At 34.9% G+C, this 22,599-nt stretch overlaps 1 protein-coding gene across 6 annotated transcripts in view; it reads right to left on the reverse strand.

The window, feature by feature from the left end:
* The window catches only part of LOC150106916 (oxidation resistance protein 1A-like), a 324,024-nt gene that overhangs the window by 180,042 nt on the left and 121,383 nt on the right, over positions 1 to 22,599 (reverse strand). For all 6 annotated transcript variants that reach the window (XM_090393372.1, XM_090393376.1, XM_090393375.1 and 3 more), the window contains 2 exons: positions 17,911 to 17,970; positions 13,465 to 13,637 (listed from right to left, as the gene is read on the reverse strand). In XM_090393372.1, the coding sequence (XP_090249498.1) occupies positions 13,465 to 13,637; positions 17,911 to 17,970 (233 nt within the window). The remainder of the gene's footprint in view (positions 1 to 13,464; positions 13,638 to 17,910; positions 17,971 to 22,599) is intronic.

Here is a 22,599-nt window from a genome sequence, read left to right on the forward strand (position 1 = left end):
ATCGGTACTTTTTGCTTTTTCTTGCAGCTATATATCAACGATTTTGATTCCCTTGACTAATTAATTGCCCAAATTCTTGGGCAATTTGATTCCCTTGACCAAACTCCATTGATTCCGGTGAATGAATGCGCGCACTGTAACACACGTGTTTCAGGAACTTCATAACGTATATATAAATTACCAAGATATTAGTATCAGTATACACACTTAGGTAGGGAGACAAACTAGTCAACTTCAGTCTATACAAAAGCTCAATACTGCCTCGCTTTTCAAATATAATCTACCCCTTAATTTTATCTGATATCGCCGTCCATCAAGAGAAAAAAAATCACTTTGAAATAAAAGCGTTGCTTCTGTTTTCAGATGAATGATTTATCCTCGAAAACCTTGAAGATTTTCTTTTAAGTATAGAAGATTTGCTTTGGAATATCATGAAAATCAAATTCAATTAACATTTCTAATACCATCTCATGATCAAGTGGGTTCTGTCGAGTATAAAAAAGATTTCTCAAATCTTTTCTTTTTTTTTACAATACGCTCTGCTTTTCAACCCTGAAATTAGTAGCGCTTCTCATTTGTCTAATCTAAAAATTTGATTAATCATTTGAATTTGAAAAATCATTTGTCTAATCTAAATTAAACTTCATTTCTATTAAGTTTTCTTTTCAGAATAGCTACTTGGGAGAAAACAGCTGCACAAAGTAAATGCAGCTGTTTTCTCCAAATGTTCTTTAATCTTTGCAGAATGCTCGAGATATTACCATGGATGCCAAACGGTTGAGAAGTTTTAAATCCCATTTAAATTCATGCATTTTCTGCATTGATAATACAAAGCAGAAAACACGTGAATTCCCAGCGGGTAGTGACGTCACCGACGTACTTAACGAAACGAACAACCACTTTACAAACTAAGGTAGTTGTGATTTTGATCCTACAGAAAGGATCAAGTACGCGAGTCACCTTCCGCGACTTAAGAATTCCATGTATCTATACGCAGTAAATGAAGATGGGATAAAGAGAAGTAATCCGACTAAAAAGGGGAAAAATAGGATGTGACCACAATAAATGTCCAAAAACTAAACATTAACATAAGTTCTGTATAAACATTATTAATAAATCTTTTGAACACGGAAAATTTATAGAACATTTAAAGATTGCTTCAATTTTTTTGTTTTTTTTTAAATACAGACCAGTATCTATACTATTCACAATCTCAAAGATTATTGAAATCCTAATAAGCTATCTAAATACCATATCCTTTTACGCATCTAATCAATAGGGGTTTGAATCCTGATACACTACTGAAAAAGCGCTATTAGAGTTAAAACAGTTTATAGTGGAATAAAGGCATGTACACAGCAGCCCTTTTTATATGTATCTAAGGAGTTTGTGTTCATCATGACTTAACAGTACTGAAAATGTCTCGATACGGCATTAGAAGAGTTACTAATGACTGGTTCAGATCCTGTCTGAATAATAGAAAACACACCAGCTACGGCACACTTAACAGCGCAACAAAAATAGTAAAATACGGAGTCCCGTAAGTTTCGGTGCTAGGATCCATCCTATATGTAATATGTTAATGATCTGTGTAAATACAAACTTTTTGACAAAATATCGTTCGCTGACGATACGGCATTAGTATACACCGAAACAATCCTTAAGGATCTAGAAAATCGGATTAATCGTGATATGTTGAAACTAAATGAGTGGTTTAGCAAGAATGGTCTTAAAATTTATACCGATAAACGAGATACGAGGGTGGTCTGAAAAGTTCTCGGCCTAACAATGAAAAAAAAGAATTTATAATTTCAAAATTATTTTTATTTTTCAACATAATCTCCCTTAAGACTAATACATTTATTACAGAGCCATTATTTCGTCCCTGCAGTGGTTCTCAGTAAGATCTGCAAAATACCCCTCTACAGCTGCAATCACCTCTTGATTCGAAGAAAAATGCTGACCAGCGAGGAAGAGTTTTATTATTATTATTATTATTATTAATAGTCACCTCCAGGGAGTCCAACGACTCATCGATGACTCATTTTAGTTGAGGAAAGAGATAGAAGTCAGAGGGAGCCAAATCTGGGGAATAGGCTGGCTGCCCTAACAAATCATAGTGCAGATCCCTTAATTTTCCCATTGCCAAAAACTTTGTGGGCAGGCGCATTGTCCTGATGAAAGATGATTTTTTTTCCTTCTGCAAACCGGGTCTTTTCTCCCAATTTTTTCATCTAGTCTGGTTAAAAGATAGGAATAATATTCCCCGGTTATTGTTTACCCTCTTCAAGATAATTAATAAACAAAACGCCTTCAGCATCCTAAAACACGATGCCATGACCTTTCCTGCTGATGGAACCGACTGTCTTCTGTCCATTGTTTTGACTGCTGTTTGGATTCTGGTGTGTAATGGTGAATCCAAGTCTCATCCATAGTAATAAATCGACTCACAATATCAGTTTTATTCTTGCCTCCAAGTACTGTTCAGAGATTTTCATGCGAGTCCGTTGATCTGCTGTGAACTTTTAGTGGGCGGAATTGCAGACACGAATTTTTAACTCGTTTATTCTTCGCCTATTTTGACAAAATTTGCCAAAAGGCAAATAAAGGAATATACATATTAGTATGCAAAGGATATCACACTTGAAACACTAATAAATGCTTTTTTTTTCTTTATTGAAATTGTTAACTGGGTGCTAAGACATCTGATTAAAATATAAATGAAAAAAAATTGCAATGCAAAAATTGCGATCCAAGCTCAGCGAAGCGTGAAATAGGATGAAAATTACTGTCGAACCAAGCCTTTTCACATTTACTGTTACATTCAAATGAATCATTTGAAGTGTTTCAAAAAATACCAGACCCACTAGTTGATTTAAAACAAGTTTGTTACAAAAAATAAAATAAACTTTTATTCGAGAAATTTCTCACTAACAAAAAAAAAAAGTATAACATTATTTTTTGCAATATTCTAATACAATTTAGAGACTACGGTACTTTGGTTTCCATAGAGACGGCACTCAACTGCCAGTATAAAGATAAGTTAATCTCATGCGAATATGACGCGAGATGAAGTTTCGTCCTTATTCCTAAAGAATACAGACAAGTGTTTTATCTGCACAGTATCGTAAGATGGCTTGTCCCTTGTGTGGTTTTGCCTCGGATTTCTATCTCCTTTTAAAGGATGCAATTCCCTTCTTGTGCACTTAAAAGAGTGTACTCCAGACAGTACTCATAAAAAAATGGTTTCACGTAATTTGGTTCTGACAATAGAGACCATTTATCTTCGGGACCGCATAGATTGATTGCAGATCTTCGTTACTAACTTGCTTCCATGCTATTTCAAGTGGATTGTAAGGAAAATTGAGGTACTCTTACTAATGGTTATTTATTGGTACCGTTCTGCCAGTTACACCCCCCCCCCCAATAATACTCCATAACAATAACAGACAGCTTTTGTTTTGAATGACATTCCATATGACTGCATTTTTTTTGTAAAAAAATCGGTTAAATAACTTAGTTAAACCTAACAGCAACGCTAAAATCACGAATACTGCTTCTGTAATGGGCCCTGTGAAATGATTTGTATAAACATTCCATTCCCCCCTTAAGTGTTGTCTGTATCGTTACAGTGCGAGGTGGTAATGATAGTTTGGGCTAACACATTATGCTCCACTCAAGCCAAATCCATTTCGTAAAGATGAATATCCAGACTTAAGCAGTCTGCATCGGATAAAAAGGGGAAAATGAGACCATTAGCAGAGGACAAACAAAAACAGGAACAGAATATTCATTAACGCATACAATTGTATGTCTTTAGGAGAAATTCACTTATTTAGAAAAACTTTAAATAGTATATTATCAGAATTAGAAGTTGTAGAGAACATTTAAGCAATCTATGCCACTTCAATTCCCATAACTGTAAACTCAATGGTAGGAGTTTTCCAAGAAAAAACTAGATTTATTCTAAATAAATATCAAGTAGAAGAAATATGAATATCTATAAAAAAAAGTTTATATCAACCTGGATGACCGAGTGGTTAATCAGCTATCCAACGGACACACTGCTGGTTCGAATCCCCCGTGGATATGGATATTTGTCATTATCTTTAGGTAGGATATACATTTTATCACCCGGTGAGAGACCTCGTTACTTATTGGAGACCGGAAGGGACTTAAAAGTTCTGTTTGGTCTCTAGAGCATGGTTTCCGGATTATGTAAAAAATATTTAAAAGGTATGAAATTAATACAAATCGAAAAACCTTACGATACTAGTGTAATATAAGTTTACGACCTTCGTGGGTGGGACTGATATAAAATAAAAACGTTTATGCTCCGGTTTCAGATGGCAAATTAGAAGCAGCACAAAATGATTAAGGAATATTATGAGAGTGAAGTAATTTACCAAGCGTGCAACAAGAACCAAAGTGAACAGACAAGTCTTTACGTTCGATCTCTAATGAAATATTTCCACATAATAGGAACGTAAATTATGATATTTTGTTTTAACGCAGGTGATCACAAGAATAAAGATATCTAAAATTAATGAAAAATGGGGGTGGGTGGGGGAGGAATAACACGAAAGTTTGATGCAGCGAAAGCATTTAAAAATTGAACAGCTGCTACAAAGCGGTTTGGAAACAACCTTCAAACACATAAAAACAGGGAAAAGAGTCCAAGTTAAATAAGATACTGTAATTCACATCGCCCTTGAAACTTCCAAAACATTTCCCATGGGGAAAAAAATGAAAATAAATCCTCTAAAAAACATTTTTCTTCATTTCCTAAAGGTAATAGGCAGTATTTTTAGCCAATTTTGGAAGCCCGTAGGCAGTATACAGAGATAAACTAAAGAGAACATTTAGTAAAAACCGAAAAGGATCATAGATCAAAAGATTTCAGACATATGGAAAACATAATATACAATATGGATTTCTGGAAGGTAAAAAAAGTTATAACTAAAGCAATTTATGGACTGAAGCAAGTGAAGAAAAAATAAAATAGAAAAATAGAAACTTAAAATGAAAAGATGTCACATTCTGGACATTAAGTAGAAATCGGATGTATAATGGCACCAAAACAGCAATACAGAATAGTTTGGCATAATGGCAAGATTACATCAATCTCATTCTTAATCAGTTTATTAAAATTCTACAGACACTGACAGAAAATTGGGATAAATTGTACTCAGCTTTGGTTATCATATCAGAACCAAAACAAGATTCACAAAAAAAATGATGCAGAATGGAAAACAGTTAGGGTGAAAAGTAACTCTTATGACTGATGATTTACACGCCTTTGAAAGGCCTATTACCAAGTGTCGTTGACTTCGGAAATAAATTTAATTGGATAAAGCAATATCTTACAAACACGTGTTCATACGTAAATTGCGTGTATTCTTCGGCGGTTTCTGTTTGTGGTAATGTTGATAATCTATGGGGAGAGAGCTCTGCTACCTCCAAGAAGCTTAATTATTCACATCTTAGGAATTCGAATCCCACATCCATGGAATGCGATTCCAAGACTTTCAAAACCAAAGAGCATTGATGTCAGCTGGGGAACACACACTATGCTCTTGTGTTTTGGGGTATAGAGGCTTCTTCCAACTGTGTATATGGAACACTAACAGACCTTTGGAATGAAAGTACAGTAGCTGAAAAGAGGAGATTTAATTCCTATGCGGATAAGGAATAACTTACAGACCATAATCCAAAAACGAGGATATGTATACTCATTTATGTAAGTACCAAAAAAATCAAGAAAGCTGTCATAGATGGGTAAAGTATTTGCCCATCTAAGACAGCAACGTAGGAAGAAAGTATTTGACGAGATGGTTTGCAGGAAGCATTTAAGAGGAAGGCCAAGAAAGACGATATCTTAAGTAGGAACTATGGAAAAAATCTTACGAAAGATAGTTAAACGGAGGATTCCTAGGATCCTCCTTTTAAGGCAGTTTACTGCCTTTAAGATTCTCTAGTGTTCTAAAGACGCATGGATTTTAATTAATCTCCATTAGCAATGAGAACTGAATTCTGGTCTTTCCCAAAGAAGAGATATCGTATCATCCTGCCAAAGTATACTACCCAAGAGTTAAAAGAGTTAAACTATGGACTTGCACATTTAACTGGTATAATCTAACATCAGAAAAGTAAAAATTCCGTAATGCAATTAGGCAAACTACAGAAATGAAAGAATCCCATTATGCTGGTGGGATCACATCGCATATGTATAACTCATTATAATACTAATAAAACCATAATGGATATTAAAGCATTTATAAGTACACATATATCATTAGTTAAATCTTCAACTATTTCAAGCTTCACCGGTTATGTAAAACAGTCATTCTAAAACCACACACAAAAGAAATGCCACCTACAATATTCAAGTAATTCAAAATGTCTTGTCATGCTTCGCTGTGCCCATTCCTTTCTCAATGCACTGTTTACATGACCTAGCGAAATGGAACAGATCACTAAGAGCAATGACTCTCAAAAGAACCTGCCCATATTTAAACAAAATTTCGTCTTTTTATCGGAATTCTCTTGAATATATTTGCGTTTCACAACATGCAAAGTATCCTGTTACATCCGTTGCCTGTCCACCCTTAGCGCAATGTATATAACTGCGGTCTGAATGGATTAAGTTATGAAATTTGCTATTTAGGAATGGTACTAAATTTCAATTGCGACTGTTACAAATGTCAACCGTACTGTGCATAACTCAGAAAATTTAGAAATGATCCCAGAATCACCACGTTGCATTGTCATGAGGGCATTCTCGTACTAGTAATTTTCTTTTTATTAAAAAGGAGTGATTTAAACTACGGTATTATTAACTGGAAAAATTCCTATCGATCCTAAACACCAATTTTCATTAAATTCCAGCTTAATTTTAAATAAAAACTATGATTTTCTTAGATAGTTGCTCCAAATAAACGAAAAAATCTAACAATTTAAATATTAAAATTTTCTCCAGTGCTAACTTTTATTTTCATATATTAATAAAAAATAAGTCGATATGAAATCCTTTATACAGTTTTCAAAATTCATCCTATGTGCCCAACTGTAAGGTTAACATACTACAAATATATACAGCACTCACACGCCATAATCCTTTATCGTCACTGAAAACAAAACAAAAAAGCTTCTATGCTTATAATAGATGATGGTACGAGCATGAAAAACACGTCGAGATGCACAAAAGAGCGAGGTCGCCGAGAAGGTAATCCCATTTCTTCGCTTGAAAAGGATTTCTAGAACCGAAGATGGAAGTTTATTCCCCTTTCTACCTCCCCCATCTAAGTCGTCGGCAAAGGTAGAAGTGAAACTCTTGCCAAAAAGAACTACTTCCATGCAATATTCAGAAAGTGGTAAGGATTGCTATTTCGTGGCATCCGGTCAATAGGACGCTTTGATATTTCTTGGAACAAGAGCACTAGAGCGGGGAGAGAGAAAAAGAAAGAGTCCTAGCAGGAGTAATAAAAGAACGAAAGTTATGTTCCAATTTTAAAATATTAAAACCCCAAAACAGCGTCATCAAATGTCATTTTGATGGCTTAACAAGATTACGATGTTAGAATATGCAATATTTATTATGTGTAGCGTGTGTCACAGTGCACTCTAGCGGACTAAAATCCTAACTACGCGCCCGAGATTTGAGAAACTCTTACTTGTGAATTATGCTTTGTTTTGTGTGAAAGAATTTCATCTAACTGTCAGTTCTAAACAACGTTCTTCAACGAAGTTATTACCGAGTGATTTCTTTATTGAATAGAAAATTACACTTCCACTGAAATGAAAAGATCGAGTCGTAGTTTCTAAAAGGTTTAACATCACAATAAGCAACTCTGCTAATTCGGTGTTGCTCACAAAGTAATCACGTTGTGTTCCTGCCGTCCGATGGGAGAGATAAGTTCACAAGATGAAAGGAACAATGGTAAAGGCAAACTGAAGACAATAATTTAAGGATTTCCTGAAAGCAACTGAGAATTATCAATTACGAACTAGATAGCATCAGAAAGTTAATCCTAAATTACGACTTTCCGGCTAGCTGATCCAACAAACGGTTACTCCGTTTTACAAAGCGGTGATAGATGGTTGGAAACGTAAATGTTACTGTAATCAGTGAGAAAGGCGAACTCAGACACTAGCGACTTTATCCGAGAAGAATCACACAAGCTAACTCCAGGAAGTTCTTAATGGACTGTACTGACATTATCATAAGAATAATATCTACGTAGCTCCTCGAAAACCACAAATTTCGACTTTATAGACAATAAAAGCTCGACATTTTTTTCACTTAATATTGAACAGCCAATCATAGCTGAAGACGTAAAAAGATTTCACTTATTTTATGGTGAAATTTGATATAGGACATTAAGGGAGAAATGAAAGCATCTGAAAAGTTCGAGACAGACCTTAATATTTAAATAGAAAGGGAGGTGGCGACACATTTATCGTTCCCAGGTAATGAACACACTTGAATTTTATGACAGTAATTTCGCGTATGGCGAAAATCAAGTTTTATTTGTAGACAACGTACAAATAATACTGGAGTGGAGAAAAGACTTCCTGTCAAGGTATTATCAAGAATTGCGCGAGTAGCTAGAATATATGAAACAGTTGTCTATCAATTATATGTATATTTTTAGACAATTTAAATTTAATCCGATTTCTAATATAAATTCAGTTCTTAGACATTCTTTAAGTCAGTAGCTTTAAGTTTGTTTTCTTTGAAGATTCCTTCCAAAAGAAGTTTACAGCTAGTCCATAGTCTTAGCTCTGAAGTTCTGAACTGGATCGCGATTAACGCCTTCACTTTTAAGCCAAAGAAAACGCTCGTATTCATTCTTAATCCCATTTTAAGAATTTTATAAGGTCAATGTCAGTTTGAAAACTTTCGCACTAAATTTAATGCACATCTTCCTCCTTTAAGTTGGCATGCTGACACGCAGATTTAATTTAAGTACCCAATAGCACGTAGAAAACTCATGCATGATACAGCTATTGGTTTCATGATCTTGTCTCAATATTCTACCCCTCAAACTTACACCACAGTCTTTACTCTGAACCCAACGAATACAAAAACATTCATAGTAACAACGTAGGAAGTACCTTCACATTTCTAAGAACTAAAATTTCCTTCTACAGTAAACACATGTTCAGGTCCTTTGACAACGAGTCGAATTGTGCTGATGAAGGACAGCTAAACAGTACTTAAGTTTTTGTTTTGAATCTAGTACGCTAACAAAATGAAACGGAAGAGAAAGACGCATACATGAAATTAGGAAAGTTGTCTATAAAATAAGTTTGTTTTACTTTTTCTGAAAAGTAAACATCCGCATGTAGAAAGTAACAGTGAATAATAAGCTATACTAAAGCTAAGATATCTATTGCAACTTGTTTCAGAATTATCACAACAATGTTAGCTACCTGTTTTAACGTTTCCTGTACTGTTCAAAGACATCTCTAGGGTTGACACATTTGTACATAGTAAAGTTTGAATACGCACCTTCCAAAGGACTGCATTTAGAAGTCTGAACTGTCTTGCAAAAGGTTCCATTTTTGATTTACGGAACTTAATCCCTCAAGTTAAAAGGTTTAATCATTTAACTTTTAAGAGGTATCAATACTGATCACGACTGGAACAGATTAGAAACAAGTTTCAACTTGTTTTCCCTTAAGTGTTGATGAAAGAGTAGAGAAAATTCACCCGGGGTGGTGGATGAATTAGCCTAAACTTTATGAAGACATGAGTCACTAGAGAAGTAACTGGAATTAGGGACATAACAGTTAAGGATGATTGTGGGCTGCATATTAGAAACATTCTATAAGCGGGGAGGAGGGAGAGGTTTGGAACACCAACATAAAGATAAAAAAAAACTGGACTTATAAAATGGTTTATGAAATATTGTTTTATTCATTATTGGCTGTAACCGCTGGTATGCCAACTGGAAAAAGATTTTCATGAGAAGCCCCACAGGTATCTTGTTACGAAATATGATAGAGAAATGCACATTATTAAAAATACTTAAAAGGATGAGCAGTTGGAATAAGATGTCTCATGAAGTGGTTCAAATATACATTGATAAAAATCTAAAGGTTAGGTTAGATGTTCATTTTAGGCCGGCATGTGGAATAATAAAAATATGGGGTGAATAAATTTAATAGACCAAGTCTGATTAAAAAAAAAACGCAATCTTGATAATTTTAATCAGTGTGTGAATCCCAACCGTGAAAAGCTGGATATTATTATTCAGCGTTTTTGTCTGATATAGATGGTACGTAACCATACTTTTTTTTTAACACCGATTTCTCTGCCTTTCCCGCATACTGTAAGTAAGCCTTTGAAGAAGTTTCAAGGGAAGTTGAGCCATTTTATTGCATCAGTTTTAGAGATATAACGAAACATCTTAAGTGTTTAAGAACATGAGGATGTTTCGAATTTTAAAAAAAAAATTGAAAATGCTTTATATACATTGCTTGATATGTGCATAACAATAGAGGAAAATTACAACAGCAATTAAAAGAACATCCAATAGTGTGCGTGTAACTATGCAACAGTATGTTAATGTTGTATTAACGTGATTTCAACATAAACAGTATTCCAAAGGGAAACGAGATTACGAATAATATTCGGAAACGAGAAAGGTTGACCGGAATAGTGCAAAGAATTTTGTTGATTTAAGACAGATTTTTTAGTGTTATATTACTTAATATGCTTCAAAAAAAATTAAATGTCTCAAGTAGTGCAGTTGGAAAAAAGACGGGTCCAATGCGTCCTTTGATTAGGAAAGACCTAAGTTCGATTCTCGTCATGACGAAACAGAATTTACGGACCTTTTCATTTGAAAGCGAGTTTAGTCGATCATGAAGGCGGCAGGATTTTTTTCCTCCCGGAAAAAAAAAAAAAAAAAAAAAAAAAAAATCAGGATTTTATCCTGCATGCAGACTAATCAGCAAGATAGCACACGCAATTAAAATATTAGTGGAAGGAAGATAGTGATTTGTGTAGATGCCGGATTAAGAAGTGTAGACAAAGGGTTGGAATGGTTTAGTGTCCTCCTGCGATTAATCCTTAGACTTCGAGATATTAGGTAATAATTATCTGGTATATGTTTTACAAAAACGTTGCTGTGCTTAACTTAATTGCAAAATATTTTAGAAGTGAAGTTAGGAAAACTGTTTTTATAAATGAGAACTATAGCATTTTTTTTCAGAAAACATTTTTCGAGAATTTCAGTTATATTAAATACAGAAGGAAATCTCGCGACACAAAAAAAAAAAATTGTAGTTTTATATATATATATATTCTAACTCAAATTCTATGCATTAACGTATTTCCACTGAACTAACAAAAAAATAATAAAAAATTTGAAATTAATGTCTAAAAATGAAGGCCTGAAATGTTTCACATTTTCCTGATAAATTATTGCTAGGAATATCTTACGTGAAAGCACGATATAGCTATTTACCATTCACTTGTAGTGTTCTAAATACTTGTTTGCATCACTTTTCATTTCTACGACCTCAGCGTTAATAAATTTCAAATTATGCCACATACGAAAAGATTGTCCGACCCACAGTACTCTGGATGGTTAAAAAGTTAAGGGATTTGGTTGTTTTGGATTTACGGAAGGAGCAACTCAAGTTATGAGGCCAGTATTACTATATCTACATTGCGTACGTTCTTATGGTCGGTTTTGTTGAATGAAAAAGTTAAAATGGAAAGAAAAATCGGTAACGCTTACACCTTGAAGGCATATGAACAACTTATGTGAGATCGCTGGTTACAGCCAATACTTGGATAACTACTTATAAATCAATGCATTCAAAAAGGGATATCGGTTTGGAGTTTTACACAATCCTATATTCGAGCAAGATGGCTCTCCATCAGGATTACTGAACTGGAGAATAACGTTTAAAGTAAGGAAATCAAAATGTTCCGAATAGTGAAGAGCATGGAAAAAGTGATAAAGACAAATTCATAAAATTCAGCAACTAGATTTTTTTTTACTCAGAACAAGGTTTAAAAAGCGGGGACTGGGCTATGGCATAAGCACAAACGTCATCTTTCATCTTAATCGGTATCAACATGCTTTTCGGTGGAAAGACTTGGATTCGAATTCAGTATATAGGATGCGAGGAAACTATATAAAAGCGTTTCAAAGCTTAAAGTTGGCTTATCTCATACGATGGTCTTCATTCCTCGAAACGCGCATTTAACACACTGGTTTCACAGTACTTGTTCTTTCTGCCGTGATTCCAAACCCAATCCAACTTGTAGAACGAAAGGCAATTAGGAAAAGTTAAATTATTATAGACCAAAGTTTGAATTCTTGTTGGGAAAAACAAGGGTGATTTTCCTGGGTAAAAAAACACCAAATATACTAAGACTGAATGATGAAAGAAATGGAGGCACAAAGTAAACCAAGATTCGAGCCTGAACATGGTTTCTCATTACTTTTAACCTCTGACATGAAAGTGATATTAGACCAGGAAACGAAATCCATTTGTTCTTTTAAACGACGCTGGGTATCAGAGATTTGATCATTCATTTGAGGCGAGTCTTTATCTCTAGGTTCCTACATTGTTTCGTCTTGGTTTTCTCCGGCCTAATGGAAGGTTAGTAAAGCCATCACAATTAGGCAGACTGACACTTAACCGGAGTTTTTAACGATATTCCTGAACATCAGTAACTAATATTTTAGAACAGGGCTTAACTTGGCATATACTGTACCGCTCTTTCCCATTGAATACGCGAAATGGCCAGCACGGGAAAAATTATCTAAAGAAAGCATGCTAGAAAGATCTGAATATGTAGCTCGTTCGTAAAGTGGAAACATTATCCGCTTTAGCAGTTCAAACTGTCTTAAGATCTTCGTGCAGTTCGTTAACCTGAAGAGATTAAGGTCCATATTCGTCAATTCAGAACTGCGCCTTTAGTGGAATATTTCTACTGGTCAGGAATATACTGTATGTCGTAGACGAACATTTTCTGACTTGTGTGAGAGAACGAGCTCGAGTGGCGCTGCTTCAAAATAGGTAAGAATTTAACTTATTTCCGCTCGGCGAAAAACCGTATTTGCTCTTTCTCTCGCTGATATTTAAGCGTGCAAGAGGGATTTCATTTCAATTTTCACGCAACCGTGGGTGAATGTCTGTTGCGCCCTCTAGAGAGAAATATCATTATCCGTCTGTCGACACATGAGGTCTGCTCACGTATGAGATGTAACTGACACACAGCAGAAGAGACCAAAAGTCACAACATCCTTCCGCTTCATCTGGTGTTGCCATGGTGATAGGAGGAAAAATAAACAAGCTTACCTGGAATGGCATAGGAAGAAAAAGTGTGCGCGCGCGCCACTGAAGGACTTCGCTGTTTTTGATGCCAACTAGCTTTAAGTTTAAAATTTCGGTTGAAAAAAAAAGTATCTAAATATACGAAAAAAATAAACTAACCTGACATTGGCTGAATATCTTGGCCAGCTGGTGTTGCACCTATAGATTCCGTAGTGTCTGCTTTGGACTTCGCCGCTTCCACTGCCACCTCTTTTGTAGGCGGTAGTTCAGCATTGAGAGCGACTTCTAGTGGATTCACGTATCCATGACTATCTATTGATTTGCTTTTTGGACTGTACAAAAGCAAAAAAAATAAAAAATAAACTCAAATCTTTAAGAAATAACGTTGAAGTATAATATTCTATGCATTCAATACAAGTGAAATTCTTTAACAAGAAGTCTTTAATATATCAAGTGACAATTAGTAAATAAGGTATAGATATCTAGCGATTAAAGTGATACATAGCCGAGTTATAATCCAGTAAACGAAGGTGATAGAAGAATGGAGGTTCGTGTAATTAATTTGTACAACTATTAGAATTCTCGAGATACGTTCGAAAGGTTACCAACAAATACGATAAAAAAGGTGCTCATGTGCATCGACAAATTTAGTCTCAGCGTCCTCGAACAGCCAAAATATATCTTATGAAAGATCCCACCTTTAGAACCATCAAGGCAGAGGTGAACGTATTATACCTGATAAACTGCATATTTTCTGCAGTTAATTTGTAGCCATCATAGGAGACAATTAACTTTTAAAGCTGTTATGAAAAGGTTCCTGATTTCCTAGATGGGATTCGAATCTTAATCTTTCCAACCGAAGATTCGAAACATGACGTCCTCTCAACTAGCCACTTAGCCCATTCGCAAGAACACTAATCACGATTGTCGTTAGCCTTTTAATTATAGCGATCCGCTTCATTGTAACTTGAGTAGATTACGCCTTGGTTGATTCTTTGAGTTAGATACCGAGTAATTACATGAAAAAAAAAAAGTTGTGGCCAACTAGAAACTTTCAAAATATTTCACTGTCCAACCTCTCGCGTTTGCATATTTTGCTTATAACTAATACCAAAGAGCCAGCTAAGGCCATGAGGTGAGTAGTGCTCAATTGTATTTGGATTAGTTTTTATAGAAGCCCGTTTCTAGAGAAACTCGATGTTAAAAAAAAAAAAGTATCATTTCTAAAGGCGGTAAAGAAATGAATATAGATCGTGCATTATCTCTATGATCACTCCCGGTTTTAATTCTTTATGAATGGTAGAATTATGTCTAATACTTCCATCATTTGAAATAACCATCAGATTTCAAAAGGTTGCAACCTATTAATTCAACTATCAATAACCGAGATTTTAACCCACAAATATGGATGGTTTCAGAGGAAATATCAGTGTATTTAATGCCCATCTATGAGCTATCCAAGATTCAACCTGAATTTATTCTTCATTGCTTTATGCTCTTTAAACTATCGCCCACTTTTTTTTCCTGTACGATAGTTTTAAAGTGTCGAACTTTCCTTTCTCTTGTCTTTAAAATTATCTCAGTCACTTTTTGAACAAGGAGGAAAAGTCTATCAACAAAACAGAAGATAACTTTAAAATATTTTCTTAATGTAGTTTTTAAAAAAAAAAACTACAGTAAGAAACGTTAGCAAAGAGAGAACAGCAAGCAATGTTTCATATGCATGGTTTCAAAACCATGCATATGTAACGAACTTGACAGTTGAGCAGATTAGTTTTAACCATTGAAAACCTGTCAACTATTGCAACGACTTCACAATCTCGCCATCTATAATATGACATATGAAGCTGCTTTTAATCATGCAGATCAACATTTCGAACTCTTCGCCAATGAATTCAGCAGTAAAACTCCCAACGAAGCAAAATCCGCCGGGGACACAAAAGACCATAATGACTGGTATATCACAGACGGGCAGTCAGGCGCATCTCCTGCTGCTGTCTTTGCGTTTCCGAGGCTAATTTGAATGTTGCAGTGACATCTGTTTGCAGACGCCATGGTAACAGAGAAACATTGGGTGACGGTTTGCCGTCTCGACTAACAGACGGCTTGCCCGTCTTCAGAAGCGAATAAGACGAGTAATGAAATAGGAAGAGGATGTAGCGTGACGTCATTACGGGGGCGACGCATTTCGGCGAATGTTAAGTGAAGCGAAACAGAGTTATCACCGACGATACTAAAAGTGCTGAGAAGTGACATGATTCCTTGTTCAGTGACGTTCATCTTTGATTTTCACTCACGTCTACCTTCCATACAAATGGCCAATGTGGCGTTTGCCCAATTAATAAGATGAACTGTCCAATTTTCAACCTAGTCTAACTAAAAACATCAAAATTTCTAATTGCTTTCAACACTAATTTTTTATCGAGAAAGAGAATTTGGGAATTACAATTAAACCCATACTTCCTGAAAGAAAATATGGAGTGGATTTCGTTTATAGACTTCACAATTAAAGAAGTAAAATGCACTTAAAAGGGTTCATTTTGGTTTAGGCCAAAAGTTTATTGGTGAACCAACTAATGAAGGCACACTAGAAACTTCCTAATCTCCCAAGAGATCGATATACGGAACCTATCTACGACAAGAGTTGTCTTTGTATAGCTATTTAAAATACAAACACTGACGTAGTCCCATTACTAAATTGGGAAATCCATCAATCTGAAAGCACCGTTTCGAATATAGCGAGGAGCTTACTAAAAACCTGTTCCCATTCTTACTGCGGTAGTTTTAAAATACACTACATGAATAGTAATAACGAGAAAGTGATATCTTAAATCTTAGCACAAGACAGATTTTAAGATGAGGGAGTTTCATGTCAAGTTCTGCAAGCCGCACATGCGTGTCCGGAAGGATGGAACAGTTTACCTTCACGTCAATGTTAACTAACTTGTAAGCGAGACAGTATTGGATGGCAAGTGCTTCCTCATCCTCCGAATTTTGACTGATTCTAAGTCGATAGAACCACTTCGTGAGAAACGCTTTACTACCATCGATATAAAATGATGTGAATAACTAGTTAAAGGTTTGGTGAAGACAATACAAGATTTGTTCAAGTGTTGGGAAGCTATGATTAAGAAGAATAGAGATAACAAAATACATATGTTCATACTAGAGTTCAGTAAATCCAGTTAAATACCACACTTTCTTTAGTCTTAAAAATTCAAATACCAAAAACCGGGAAAAACATGCCAAAGGAACTAAACAGCAATTAAGTGGTAAATACATCAATCCTTTTCAGAATATTTTTTAAAAAAAGCTACTTTTCAGATGAGAATTCAGTTGGTAATTGAATTATATTCTACTAGGAGTACATTCTTACTTGGTCCGACCAATGGAAGCCTGCAACGCTTTTGATTATAGCGGTGCTAAGGCAAATCAACTCTGAGTGGTTATTAAACGTTGACTGTTGACGCATTTTCATCGAACTTTTAGTTTAAATTTTTTTTTTTCATGAGCATATTTTCAAGTATCTTTTCTTATCTGCATAAACTGACCTGTTTATGCATGATAGTGGAGAACAAGACTTAACCAGAAATCTCTCTCCTCCATCGCGGGAATCTTCTGGTTATGAAGATTTTGACTTTTATATAGCAAGACTTTTTTTTCCCTTTATCAACGTTTGTCCCCACACTCGGGTTGTATTCATCTTTTTATGCAATTCATAAATAGCAAACTACAAAACTGGCGTATTCAACGTACCTTTTTCAAATTCTTATTGTAAAAACTTAAGATGTTTCTGTTAAATTCGAAGTCATGCGGAAAAAAACTACAAATTTCCATATTATTTCAGGCTCAAAAATTTCAATTATATAAACAGCCTAATAAACGTGATTGGCTTAAGTTATTAATACATTCCTTACCACACTTGTGGAATCTTCAACTTACGTTTTGTTTCTGAATTGACAAGTAAGTTATCTAAATACTAATAATCGGCGCTAAATAAAAAGCTGGCTTTCGTTTATTTTTAAAAAAATAAACAACTGTTGGATAGAGAAACGAAGCGTAATATACTAATATGTAACGTTAAGCTAAGTCCCACTTGAGAAATCAAATTTTGAAGTTATATTCCTCTCCGAAAAGCATCTTGCATGCAAAAAAGTACTGAGTAGTAGGATGTTGCTACGTCAATTGATTTGTGGTTAATTCCCAAGGAACATTTATCGTCTTTTCCACGAAAGGTGAGTTAGCCAGTCACACGTAGGTGCAGATTTTTCTCCCCGAAACTTTTTTTTTTTTTTTTTTTTTTTTTTATCTCTTAAAATATGATAACCTCTTTCTGACCGCACATACTTACAAAGAACACTTCCGAGAATGATAGTCTGCACTGGCTCTAGGAAGTAATTTTTGACCCAAAGCTCATCTCGGATCCAAATGGTATCCTGGATACTCCCATATGCTACAAGGACCCTCCTTTGCATACGGACAAAAGGAATGTAACAATTGTCAATTTTGGGAAACGCGCCTAAAAAACATTTCAATATTATGCCACAAATGCCAATACTGAGAATAGATGAGTTCAGAACATTTATTAAAAATAAAATTACTTACTCCTGCGATACCCCAAAAGGTTGCGAATCCTTACTGCTGTAGCTCTTTGACTTCTTACCCCTAAGGAGAAAAAAACATAATTAAATGGTTACGTCTCACAATTAAAACAAATTACAGTAAGAAGCAATTCAGTGTTTAACTAACCGGAACCAATATGCATGAGAAATAGAGGGAATTTACGATGATTCCACGTCATAATACTACTGTTAAAAAAAAAATCATTTACGATATCAATTTTGTAGTAATCTCGCATTAAAATTGTGGAATATGTGATATTGGTTTTAAATTATATTTAATTGGTATATAAAAAACGAATTTGGTCTAACAGACACCGGAATCCGTATCCGGTAGGGGAAAGCCATTGAAAACCAAATATCGGAATCCTTCATCTTCTGTTATATATCTTTTATGTTATATAATATTTTGTATATCTAATTATACAAAAGATTAAAGATGGCAAGCTACCATTGTGAGTGTAAATAAGTATTCAATAAACCAAACAGAAGTAGTATATTAAATAATGAAGAAATTCAACCCCATGTACATCTTTGCTTCCAGCTAACTGCGATTAAAATACTTATCTTCGAACTTGGCAGGATCCCGAACTCCAAACACCATTACGTAAAATTTCAATAAAACCGTATTCAGTTCGTACATTTAGTGTACCAAACGCGAATAAAAATAATTTTATGAATTGTTTATGTTATAAAACTTTCATTTTTGAAGGCTATGCTACACAAGCAAGTTTGATTTAACATAAAAAACGTTAATTCATAATAACAAATATTTTAAATATTTTAGGTGGTCAATTTTCGTTGTCTGGTGTTGAGACCACCATCGTAGATTATATAATCCTTAGTCTAATCCAAGATAGTGTTATAGCTTACCAGCCTTTCTTGAATGAACTTATAAAAAAAAAAGTTTAAGAGCAACAGGTTACCTATCCATTAAGGGTACTCTTTTTACAAGAAATACAAGAGGGAATAAGACTACTCGCTCTTCGATTGATTATTCTTGTAAATATTCGAAGTTGACAGCCGTCTTGACAGATAAGATCTTTGAAGAACTTTTTCTTGGATGGAAAGCCGTAGAGGATACATTCCTTACAGTCACTAAGATGCTCTAATGATAATGTTTCGCTATTACTAGTATTCTGCATTTACTTACTGCGTCATATAGTGCACTATCACAGCTCTACTTTTCGACTAAAAGCAGCATATTTCGTCTCGAAAATGAAGCCTTTACTGCATTTATATCACCACCCTCCAATGGTCCACTTTTTAAACTACCGCGTCTCTTTTCCCGTAAGTGCGATGAGACTACGCTTTGGACCATAAAGAAAAGCAAATTCAGTGAGATGTGCATCTCCTCCACTAATTCTGAATAAAATACCTTTATATTTGAACTCGGCAGGAGCTCGTACTATAGACCATTTTTTCCTTTCAAATTTTGATAGGAAGGATTTAATATTTAGTTCAACATTTTTGTATACCAAACGCGAATAAAAAAAATTACTTATTTTGTGAATACGATATTTTATAAGTCCCTTTTAAAAGGCTGTGCTACAAAAGGCAAATTTGATTTAAGCAATATAACAATACTAGTAATTTATGAAGATGAATATTTTAGATGGTTTTCGTAGTCTGTTGAGACCAACCATCGATTACATAAACCTTATCCTGATCTACGATGTTGTGTTCCCATCTTGGGGTAGATTTATAAAAAAACAAATTGCCTTCAACAGGCTGCGTATCTATTAAACGGATTATTTTCACAAGAAATGGGAATAAGACTTCACTTTTCGATTGAGTACCTTTGTATCTGAAGTTGACAGTCGCCTTGACAGATCTAAAAAGAATCTTTTATGAACTTTATTACTAAGTGAATCAAGATATATTAAGAATATTTTTCGTGGAAGGAAAGCCATACAGAATATTATACATTGCTGAAGGCCATTAAGATAGTTAATTACTTTGATTCAGCATTTACTTCCTGTCAATGAAAAGAAAGTTATTCTATCTCGAAAAAGAAGCCTTTACTGTTTTTTTATCTCACTATCCCCATAGTCTACGTTTTATACTGCCGATTTTTATGTTTCCAGCACGTGTGATAAAACCTACACTTTGGACTATAAAGAGAAAGCAACAAATACTAACGGAGCTATGAAAATTCGCCTGTATGTAGACATAACGAATCTACTTTCCTCTCAAATGCTGGTGTGACCAGTTTATTAGGTATTACCTGCTCTGCTCAGAAGCAAAACGACACGAATCCAGGCGGAAAATTCTGTGGTAAGTAGTCTTTCAGGGCACATAGGTAGTCATGGGTCCTAGAGTCCTCGTTGCCTTGACATAGCATTCCCTTGGCTATGAGAATGGTAGCCTCAGCTTGTCAGTGGGTTTTGTATAATGCCACAACATTCTAAAAAGCGATGCACAATGTATAGCGGATCACGTACTGCTCAGATCAACTATTTCTTCATCATACCACAGACAAAAACTGGATCGCGATCCAAAAATAAGTAGCGTAATTTAGTATAAATAACGCTACCTTCTCCTTACTCCTGAAGCCATTCTTAACAAATGATTTGTCATAGCGTATTATACTGGGCTCATAATACATGGATAAACAGAGCACGAAGTGATATATCCGGTCGGAAACAAAGGTGAAGCAAGCTGTGGAATTCATACTTTCTACGTGTATCGGATTTGGGGATGGGGGGGGATTAACGTTTGTAAAGAAAACTATACTTGCAGTATTACCATCTAACACGAAGGTCTTATACTACTTGAACGTTTAATAACAAATAGGAATTCGGGAGGAACAGGCGACCTTTTTCAACCAAAGTATTACGCAGTTATCCGGAAATCCAACTTTCTTACCATAAACACCAAACTTCGTCTACCACAGCGAGGTCATAATTACACATGATTCGAAGACATGGCACCTCACTACGCAATTAATATAAAGAGCTTGGAAATAACATGCCTTCGATCAATATTAAAAACATACATGGCAAGATCATATCCCTAATACTGTCACTATTTTGGAAGAAATCCAGAAAAGTCCTTTACAGCCAACTGGGATGGTTGAGATAGACATGAAGTGTGTCCCGCCTTCACCTATAGTATATTCAGCACCCTTGCTCTTTAACTAATAAATGAAAGCCGAAGAAGACCAATAAAGCACTTAATTTTGGCAATACATAAGCGAAGTTCTTTTTGAAAACGACAGACCAAGCTAGCATAAGCAATTTGGCTTTTAACAGACTACATCTCGAAGCTGTAGGAGTTACATTCATCTGTTTCCCTATTCATAGGAAAACAGATACAGTAGAAATGTACATCTTTCCTACATTTAATTTATTCATAGTGTAAGCCGGAAATAAACTGATGAGTGTCCTAAATCAGTGTTCTTGTGGTGACTTCTTAGACGCGTGTTCGTAGTTGACAAGACGACTAATGTCCTCTGCTGATATTTCTTCGCTGGGATAATCCTGTAACAAGTGACCTGATTTATGCATTGCGTTTCGATATGCTTTGCATCGCCTTTTTGAAAAAAAAAAACCCATATCTTAACTACGTTATGTTTTTAACCATCTATCAATTTGTATCAGCAAGATTTCTATAGCCATAAGATCATTGCTGGAAGTTTTCAGGTTATTAAACTATGGTCAGTACACTAGACATGTAAGTATCGCTAACGCAGCAGTGATAATTGGATACCTGCTTTACACACCTTAGAATGGACAATATTACTGTATTTACTTTTGATTCTTCGTTGAGTGTCTCTAATAATGGTATCTTAAGCTAGCCAAACCTTGGCATGTAAATATTTAGTCGGTTGATTTGATTTTTTTTTTTTTTTTTTTTTTTTTTTATCCCCATACCAGTTCACGTAGTTTTTATTAAAGGAACTTCAACATGGATCACATTACGGAAATTTAAACATGGAAATACATTTCCATTTGATTTTAAAATTTGTAATATTTATGTATAATTGAACAAATACGTTTGATTATATCATTATAGGTGCTTATGAACATTAAATTTAACTTTAGAGATGGTAATGTTTGGAGAAGAATGATAAACCTGTTTCAAAGAACACGAAAGTTTGAAGACCGACTACAACTACATATTGTTTTATATACCTGCCCGATGTCGAATTTATTGTGCGTGCGTGTGTGTGTGTATAGAATCAACAAGTGTTTGATACGTTTAATTAAGAACTAATTTGTGTGATACGCTTAGTTATGAAAAGAAATCTGTGTCGTGTAGAATACACGACATTAAATATTTACTGAAAGCAAAGCTTAGTCTTTATTTGAAAGAATGAACACGGTATACTTCATTCGAATATTATCAAAAAGCGATAACAAATGGGAAATCCAGAAATCAGAAGTAAAAAATAATCTCATTGAAACTAAGGAGCTAGTTGGTTGTAAATATTTTTGACTATTTGTACAGTGCAAGTTTTGTCAAATTAGAACAAAGCATTGTTCACTATCAGGAGAACTCGGAATAAGATACGAGAGAAATTTGAATAATACGGTCAAACCCACATTTAAAATATGGCATTTATCCAAAAGGCAGTTGACGTAAGCAAGTAGATCCCTATGGATCGACAGCAGTGAAAACAACAGAGATCAATAATCAGACAGGAACCTTATAGTATAGTTCAGCTCAGGTG

The sequence above is a fragment of the Typopeltis vanoorti genome, chromosome 5 (genome assembly GCF_054136105.1).
Source record: "Typopeltis vanoorti isolate ZY-2024b chromosome 5, IOZ_Tvanoo_1.0, whole genome shotgun sequence".
Classification (NCBI taxonomy): Eukaryota; Metazoa; Arthropoda; class Arachnida; order Uropygi; family Thelyphonidae; genus Typopeltis; species Typopeltis vanoorti.